Source organism: Empidonax traillii, unplaced genomic scaffold, assembly GCF_003031625.1.
Source record: "Empidonax traillii isolate 1590-97213 ecotype Southwest subspecies unplaced genomic scaffold, ASM303162v1 scaffold1669:size174073, whole genome shotgun sequence".
Classification (NCBI taxonomy): Eukaryota; Metazoa; Chordata; class Aves; order Passeriformes; family Tyrannidae; genus Empidonax; species Empidonax traillii.
This window is the reverse complement of record NW_020956862.1, coordinates 23,540-32,543: the sequence shown is the minus strand read 5'-3', so window position 1 is coordinate 32,543 and position 9,004 is coordinate 23,540. Positions and strand designations below refer to the sequence as shown.

Genomic DNA, 9,004 nt, shown 5'->3' with positions numbered 1-9,004 from the left:
CCATCCCAACCCCCCTGGCACAGCTCCAGCCCTTCCCTGGCTCCTGTCCCTGGTCCCAGAGCAGAGCTCAGCGCCTGCCCCTCCGCCTGCCCTCGGGAGGAGCTGCAGCCCCCGAGGAGTCTCCCCTCAGTCTCCTCTGCTCCAGCTGAACCAGCCCAGTGCCCTCAGCTGCTCCTCACACCCTTCCCCTCCAGACCCTTCCCCAGCTCCCTGTCCCTCCTTTGGACACTCTCCAACCGCTTCACATCCTTCTTACACCGTGGTGCCCAAATCTGCACAACCAGAAGGGATCCCCTTGGGATTTACATGGGATTTACAAGCCCGACTCGCAGCTGGGAGCGAGCCAAAGCCCCATCACAGATGGAATTCCACCGGTGCATCAGGACATTAAAGCCCAGACAAACGTGGTGCCTGCCCTTTATCCCCACAGCAGTCACGGATCACGGAGCCTCCGCGCGGAGCACGGACACGGAACAGCAACTGAGCACCCAGCTCTGGGCAGCCCAACTGCATCTGCCTGCTAGGACTGGATTAAGAACCTAAAGCATGCAGCTAATCCTTGCTCCAGTCTCTCTGGAGATGGTAACACTGGCAAGAGACAGGAATTTCCAACATCCACACCGATGGCTGAGATGATGGAAGGGGCAGCGAGAGGGAATGTCACCCTCTCACCATCAGCTCCAAAGGTTTAGGAGTGTTTTTACTGAAGACAAGTGTGGTTCAGTTCATGGCCTGCTTTGAGAACCCCCTTCCCTCGGGCATTTAACCCTCATCTTGCAATTTGCTTGTTGCAGAACCCAGGGAAAAGGGCGGGTGGGTTTTAGCAGGAGTTGAGACACGTTCGCAGCTTTTCCTCCGGTAGCAAGGTGGTTTTCCAAAGTCATCACAGAGTCAGGGAATGGTTTGAGTTGGGAGGGACCTTAAAGCTCACCCAGTCCCACCCCCTGCCATGGGCAGGGACACCTTCCACCAGCCCAGGGTGCTCCAAGCTCTGTCCAAGCCTGGACACTTCCAGGGATCCAGGGGCAGTCTCAGCTTCCCTGGGCAACAACTCAGTGATTCCGAACTCAAGCTTTGCAAACTACTTCAAATACTTCAAATACCTTCAAAGGTGAAACCAGCTAAAAATCAGTGTTTTAGCCCAAGATTTAAAAGCCTCTCTGCACCTCTGTCTGAACAGAAACAAGACCACTGTGTGCTGGGGCAACAACAGAATTAAGTGCAAGGTGGGGAGTAAATCCCCAGCCACTCGTTGGTCCACAACTATTTACAGCGGGTTAAATCCAGCCTGATGCTCCCCAGTCAAAACACGGTGCAAGGCTGCAATGGGCAGGGAAGGAAGAATTTAAGGAAGTCAACTGTTCACAGGTAAATGAGCTTTGGGATACTTTGCTCAGCAAAAAAACGAGCCCCGCTGATCGTGTCTGAACTTATCCCACGTTGCTGCAACTCGGCTTCTTCCAAATTCCCTGCTCTGGGGGAAGGGAGGGACACATTTGCCAGTTAAAAAACATCTTCATGCAAAACCCCACGTTTGATACCAGGTTATAAAATGAACTGGTGAAACCACTGCTGTTAAATTCCTTTTTTCTTTTTTTTTTTTTTGGCTTTTTTTGGGGGAGAGGGGGTGGAGAGGGTGCCATCAGCCCTGAGAAGTGACCTGCTCAGGGAAAGGGGGCAGTGACCCTGTTTGCTCCTTTGTTCACAGCACTGCAGCCTAAAACAAGCTGCAGTTCTGGAAGTGGCTCCACTCTGTCCTTTCAGCCTGAGAACTATTCCAGCTGATTGCCAGCTTCCAGTCCCTGGGGAATCACCAGAGGATGAAGTCAAAGGCAGCAGGCAATGAAAACAAAACAAAGCAGCCTTTAGTGAAAACTGTTAAATGATTTGGATGTCTTTGCAGAGCGGGATCTTCATGTAAACTTGGAAAATGCTTTGGGACACAGACTAAACAACACCAAGCCTTCAGCTCACAGGACGTTCTGCAAGTTTGTCTGATGGGGGGCTCTGCCCTGAATGACAAGGCCTTCAGCACTGTGTTAGAGGCAGAGGATGGGGAGAAACATCCCCCTTCCTCTTGGGAGCAGGCTACAATCAACACCAACTGCTTGCAGCTCCATCGGCTTTGTGTGGGTGAAATGCTGGGAGGGGCTGGAAAGGGAAGCAGGTGAACCCCAGAGTGCTCTCAGGGGAGCGGGACAGGAGGATCCAACCATGCCAGGAGGACAAACAGCCAGCTGGGATCCCTCTGCTCCTCCCAAGGGAGCGCCACGGGCTCTAAATCAAGGGAATGGTCACGGAGGAAAACAGCATTCACACAGAAAATCTTTGTAAATCAGTAGGAATGGATCCCAGAATGGACTGGGTGGGAAAGGGACCTTAAAGCCCATCTCATCCAACCCCAGGGACACCTCCCACCAGCCCAGGTTGCTCCTCTGATCCAACCTGGCCTTGGACACTTCCAGGGATGGAGCAGCCACAACTTCTCTGGGCAACCTGTGCCAGGGCCTGCCCACCCTCACAGAGAACAATTCCTTCCCAATCTCCCATCTCACCCTGCCCTCTGGCAGTGGGAAGCCATTCCCTGTGTCCTGTCCCTCCAGGCCCTTGTCCACAAAGTCCCTCCCCGAGCTTCTTGTAAGCCCCCTTTGGAGAGAGTGAGTGATGGGGGAGATTGTGGTGGAATGGGGGGAACGGGAGATAATTTCCTATTTAATTCCCTCCAGGACACACAGAGAAAAAAGCCCCTTTCCCGTCACTCGACTCTCTGCAGCGGAGAGAAAGCGCAGCCCGGGGTTTGTGTTGACTTACCTGCTGCAAACTCCTCGATAGTCATCAGCGGGAAGCGGATGAGGGAGAGAGCTTTGCCCAGCACCTTGCGCTTGTTCTCCGGGATCACCTGGAGCTGCTGCCGCTGACACTCGGCCTCGGCCCAGCGCACCACGGCGTTGAAGAGCCGCACCTCGCGGATCCCCAGCGTGTCCCTCTCCAGCACCGCCACCAGCGTGTCTGCAGGGACGGCACACACACACACACCCCCACGTCACCCCCGGGGCGGCCAGGGAGGGCTGAGCGAACGGCATCTCCCCCCCAGCGCTGCTGCAGCCCCCAGAGGGGGATTTATCTGCGTGGTCCATCAGCAGGGCACTCACTGGAGCTGCAAACACAGCCTGTTGACACGAGTGCAGGAGGATGAAGTGCAACTGCCTTGGATGAAACAAGCAGCCCGAGAGCCAGAAGGTGACCCAGGCCTCACCTCCACGGCCCAGCTCATTAGAGGCAAGGTTAAAGTCTGAATTTTAATGTCCGTTAAACCGTGCCCAGCGAGTTTGGAAACTGCAGAGGATAATTAAAACAGCCGGCTCTCAGTTCCAAAAGCACAACACCTTTTTAACTCCAAAACCTGACATAAAGACTTCGGGGAGCGAAGCCAACCGCACAAAAAAAAAAAAAAAAAAGGCGAGTTACACCCACCCGAAACCTGCCAACATCAACACAGGAAACGGGCTTTGTGTCATGCCCAGAAAACTCCAGTTGCACCAAAGTAAGCAGATTCCAGGGCATTTCTGCAGGCAAGCCAGCAAGCTCTTTGGCACATGCCCTGTCTCCAGCCACTTCATGCCAGGGACTGTTCAACAGATTGCTCCGGAACAGCAGAGCCACAGAGAGCCAAGAATTAACCTGTGACAACCGCGGGGACGAGCTGGTTATGAAAGCAGGGAGAGAAGGAGGGGGAGAGGGAGCAGAGCTTACCCAGATCAATGTCTGTGAACCCCTCTGCGTTGATGGCATCCGAGGTGTTCTTGTCTATGTTCTCCAGGCACAGACTGGCCAGCTGGGGCTCGTCAAACAGCCGGGCCTGCTCGGGGGGATGAAGAGAAAAAGCCATTGCAAAAAGTTTGCACTCAGCACCCCCTTCCCCTGCCAGAGCCCATCTCCATTAGCAATGCCATGCCTGGCTGCACCAGGAATCCACTGGGCCTTTCACAAGCAGTTAAGCATGACAAGGCAAACCCCAGCAAATTCTGCTTGTTTGGCAGCAGCTCTGGCTCAGCTGTGCATGTCTTCAGGCACGTCTTTGTTCCGGCGCGGGCACCGCTCGCACTTTCCAGCGCCACACTGGCCCTGTCAGCTGAGCAGGGGCCATTTTTGCAGCCTATTTTATCTTCAGAAGGAAGCTCTGCCCGGTGGCTCCAGGCCTGCTCGCTCTAGGAATATGCAGAGACAGCTTAGTTCTGTAAGAACTGCCACACTGATCTCCTGTCTTAGCAAAGTCACGGTGCCTGTGTCCCAGGGAGACCTGCGGCCCCGGGGGGGGACACAGCCTGCTCAGTGCATTTCCATGTTTTGCACAGAAACAGCCACTCTAATCCAGTTACCTTAAAGGCTTCTCCCCAAAATAGGTTACTATTCCAAGCCAAGCCTGCGCACAGCTCGGAGAGTTGCTCAGAATTTCTCTGCCCAGCTTAAGCGCTGCCACTCCAGATCACCCTGCACTGCCATGTGTCACCAACCCCGTGCCCAGCATAAGCAGAAAACGAGCTGGAACACCCAAAAAAATCACTAAATGCCCTCTTATTTCCAGTGCTCTGGTTTTGCTGTTCAGGAAGGAACTGCCCTGACATCACACCTAACGAGAACACACTGGAACTCGAACTCACTGCCACAGACAAGGGTTAAAACTCGTGTTCTGCGCTGGGAATTCCACCACTCAGAAGGCACCCCTGAGCAGCTTCTGCTGGACCCTCGCTCGTGGGCTGCAGAGCTCAGCAAGGCCAAGCTTTGATGACCAGACCTCAAGTGCAGAGAGTCAAAAAAACCCGTATTTTCTCAGCAGGGCCCAGGGAGGCTTCAGCAGTTGTCACCTGCTCCTGGGGCTGGAGCACTGCCAGTGCCTTCCACTCTTGGCACCAAGAGCCGTGACTGAGTCAGACTTTACTACTGTAGTGGCTCTCCTGACACGTGAGCACTTCCCCTGCAGCCCACAGAGCTCTCCCCCTCAGCAGCTCCAGGCAGGCTGCACTTCCTCGCTGAGCAAAGGGACGCTGGGACGCAGGGCTGGCATGGAGGAGGGGCACGGTCCACCTCGGGGCACAAGCAATTAGGAAGGCTGTTTGCCACTGATGCTTCTGCCAGAGATCAGCAGCTGCTCGAGGAGCTGTTGGTGACAGAGCTGCTGGACCGGCAGACTGGGCAGTGACACACTCGGGGGAGGTTTGGGGCTCCAAGATCTCAGCTCTGTGATCTTTGGGCGATGCCTTGGACGAGATCTCTCTCTCAGGTCTGTGAGTGACTGTGCCAGGCGTTGATTTGGTGCAGTGAAGGCAGAAAACAGGCAGGTTTTCACACTGAAGGTCCAGCCCCAGGAGCGCTGTGAGAGCAGATCCCTTCAGTGAGGTGCCAGGCATGGAGACACCAACACGTTTCCCAAAGCACATCGGCCTCAAACCTCTCAGAGACTCGACAGAGAGCAACAGTGAACATGAACTAGATGGGAGTCACCACTGGCCATCAGTCACAAACAAAAGGCATCAGGACAGCCTTTCCCCATCTGGCATCTCAGCTGCCTCAGTGCCAGGCAGCACCTTGGTTCTGGCACCTGAAAAACAAAGGCACCTTCCTCTTTCACCAAAGAAGGACCTTTGTGACCTGTAGGGAAGTCCCCATAAACCTAAATATCGCCTTGCCAAAGCTGCAAACTCGGGTGCAGGGACTGAGCAAGCCACAAAAACAACATCCCTGCAGGAAGAACAGCACCATGAGCTGACACCTCCAACCCTCACGAGGCAAAGGCCAGTGGAAGGCACCTCCCCAAAACTGCAGCCCCCAGGGGAGATCTCCTCCCAGCTCTTGGCCAGCAGCTCCTGATCCTTCAGATTGCAGCTGCTGAACCCAAAGGACGGGAGAGCTGCAGCCCAGGAGTTACAATTGTCCTGCCACACGTCAGGTGGGAGGGCAGATTTGGCTGCTGCTGCCCAAGCAGGAGCCTGTGAGTCCTGAATGTTCCTCTGGGAAGTGCAGTGTGGATTCCCCCCGTGCCCTGGAGCTGCCTCACCTGTTTATGGCCTGTGGAAAAGGGCCAAGTTCAGGAGGATGTGTGAGGAGGGACACGGAGTGGCAGCAGGAGCTGAACCCAAGCAGTAACGAGTGTTTACAGAGGAACTGCTGTAACAACTTGATCCAAATATTTAAACTCAAAATAAAATCCCAGCCCAATCCCCAGCAAAGAGCTGAGCCCTGACTGCTTCAGGCCAGCGCTGCCTCAATATCTGCAAAACCGCTGGTGAAGCCACTGCCACCAGCACGGTGCCCACAGCCAGAGAGACACCTGTACTCCTGACAGGGGGGAAAATCCAGCAGACAGGAATGCTGGGCAAGTCAGGGTAACCCCTGAGAGCCAGACCACCCTGCAAGGTTTGTCTCCCATCAGACCCCGTGGCAGCTCTCCTGAGCTGGCTGAGCAGGAATGTCCCTCCAGGGCGAGTCCAGTCAGCCCATTCCATAAAGGAAGGAAACCTGCACATGATGCCTGTGCTGCCTGTCCCTGCAGCACCCAGAGCAGGGTGCAACGCCACAGACACTGCCCCGCGGGTGGCACCACTGGGGGTGCCACCAGGATGCCACCAGCTGTCAGCACAGAAGGAGGAGGGGCTGGGAAACGGGGAGGATTCTCATTTCATCAACCTGATCTCCTCCAAAAGAAGCAAAGCTGTAAACACTGCCTTCTGGTGTGGAGAAGGATGGAGAAGCCCAGCCCTACAGAGTGGAGCAGGCACAGGGGCAAGAGGCTGTGCAGCCAGTCCCACAGCAAGCCAAGGACCAGCTGCTCTGAGGCTCCAGGTGTGGGCCTGCAGTGCAGGAGGGTGAGCAGGGACAGGCTGAGGAAGAGAGAACCTTGTTCCTCTCCAGGGAAAATCAACCAAAGCACTCGTGAAAAAGCTGCTTTTTTTCTTCAACTTCAGGGAAGGTGTTGCACAGAAATCCCCTCCAAGGAATGGCTGAGCAGCCACACAGGGCAGGGAGAGCACACCCGTCCTGCATCTGTAACACAGGGAAACCCTCCCATCCCACTCCTCTTCCTGGCAGGTGAAATCCTCCCACCTCGTTAACTCCGTGCACTCTGGAAGGAATCACCTGCCACAGCAGAACAGGGAGCTGAAAGAGCAGCAAGATCTGCTGTGTTCTGTTGTTCTTTGCAAGACTCCTGCGAGGAAGAATTCAGATTGACCCAGAACTGCTCCACTTGGGCTGAGCAGCTTGGTAACACTCAGAAAATTCCCACTTTCCTGCTGAGCTGCTGGGCCTTGCTGCAGGCCAACAGCCCCCAGACTCACCTGTGTTAAGAGCATGAAGGCGTTGTCTGCTCGGAGGTTTTTTTTGAGGAACTCCACACAATGAGCCTCGAGGGCTGGAACGGCGTATTTTTTAGCTGTGTAAAGGGTTGTCATAACAGTCTCTGGTCCGATCTGAACTTCGTCTGAGTAAAGAAACCTGAAACAGGCAAACAAACATCGCTGTGGTGCACTGAGGTGACAGAGTGAAACCCCTGAAAATTCACGAAAAACATGTTTGTGCCTCTGCCTGTCGTCCTGGCCCCACTCCCGACACCAGGGAGATGGGAAGGCTTCACATCCTCTCCACTGACTCTGCCTGACCAAGGAGAAGCTTCTTTATCTTTTTTTTTTTTTTTAATAGACACTTTACAGCATAACTTTCAATAGCTGGGATACCCACTGGAGTAATCTCTGACCCCCCACTTACAGCAGGCTAGAACAGTCTCTGGCCAAGTGCCCCCCTTAAAATTCACGATTTTGGCTGTTCAGTTAGGACAGAAATCCAACTCTTCTCCTCAGAAGAGGAGCTCCATTTCACAGTACCAACTCAGAAGTGCTCAGAAGCACTCAAACACACCCACCCTCTGCACACGAGGTGCTTTGCCCACACCCCACTTTCTCCTCCTCATTCTGTGGATCAAACCCTTCCATCCCATTACAGAGGTGTGAAGAACAGTTCACAAGGTGACCCCACAGCGCAAAGCAAGAGGTAATTGCAGCGGAAAAACAAGATTTAATTGCAGTAAAAGACAAAGGGTGCCAGGCTGCAGCAAAGCACAGCCTTCCCTGCCAGGCCAAAACAAGGAAGTACATCCATACCCCTGTGGAAAAACAAAGGCAACCTGACTGTGCTCCCTCACACCTGAGCACACTGCCCAGGGAGAGCAGGAACCAACAGGCTGAGCTCAGTGAAACCACTGACACACTGCTGATGGTCCTGATCAGAGAATCCCACACTGGTTTGGGTTGGGAAGGACCTTAAAGCCCATCCAGTGCCACCCCCTGCCATGGGCAGGGACACCTCCCACTATTCCAGGCTGCTCCAACCTGGCCTTGGACACTCCCAGGGATCCAGGGGCAGCCACAGCTGCTCTGGGCAACCTGTGCCAGGGCCTGCCCACCCTCACAGCCAGGAATTCCTTCCCAACATCCCATCTCTCCCCGCCCTCTGGCACTGGGAAGCCATTCCCTGTGTCCTGTCCCTCCATCCCTTGTCCCCAATCCCTCTCCAGCTCTCCTGGAGCCCCTTTAGGCTCTGGAAGGGCCTCAAAGTTCTCCCCAAAACCTCCCCTTCTCCAGACTGAGCAGCCCATGCCCAGTTTTTGTTTAGTGCCTTCCCCTCAGCCAGAGGAGCATTTGCCAGTCGGGATCCCAAAGGCACAGAGATGGAACATTAGGTGTGTTCTCTGTGCCTGGCATTCCCCTTCCAGGGGGTATTTGGGAAACCCCAGCCACTTCTCCTCCTGCCACACTGTGTGGCCGCTGCTCCTGGAGGGCTTTTCCAGCGGGATGCCAGGCAGGATTCCCATCTGCAGCGGTGGAACTCCTGCTCCTCCAGCCACAGAGGGCCAGGATGCCGTTCAGGGAGGCACAAACAGCGGGATTCACAGGAAGGGAAGCACTCTCTGTGCTGAAAGCAGCCTTTTGTGCTGCCCCACAGCATCAGTCAA

At 54.8% G+C, this 9,004-nt stretch overlaps 1 protein-coding gene across 1 annotated transcript in view; it reads right to left on the bottom strand.

Moving 5' to 3' along the window:
* LOC114070716 (BTB/POZ domain-containing protein 2-like) overlaps positions 1-9,004 on the bottom strand; it is a gene marked incomplete at its 5' end in the record, with an annotated part of 21,571 nt that overhangs the window by 4,049 nt on the left and 8,518 nt on the right. The window contains 3 exons of the mRNA XM_027908268.1: positions 2,812-3,009; positions 3,754-3,859; positions 7,335-7,491. Coding sequence (XP_027764069.1) covers positions 2,812-3,009; positions 3,754-3,859; positions 7,335-7,491 — 461 coding nt within the window. The remainder of the gene's footprint in view (positions 1-2,811; positions 3,010-3,753; positions 3,860-7,334; positions 7,492-9,004) is intronic.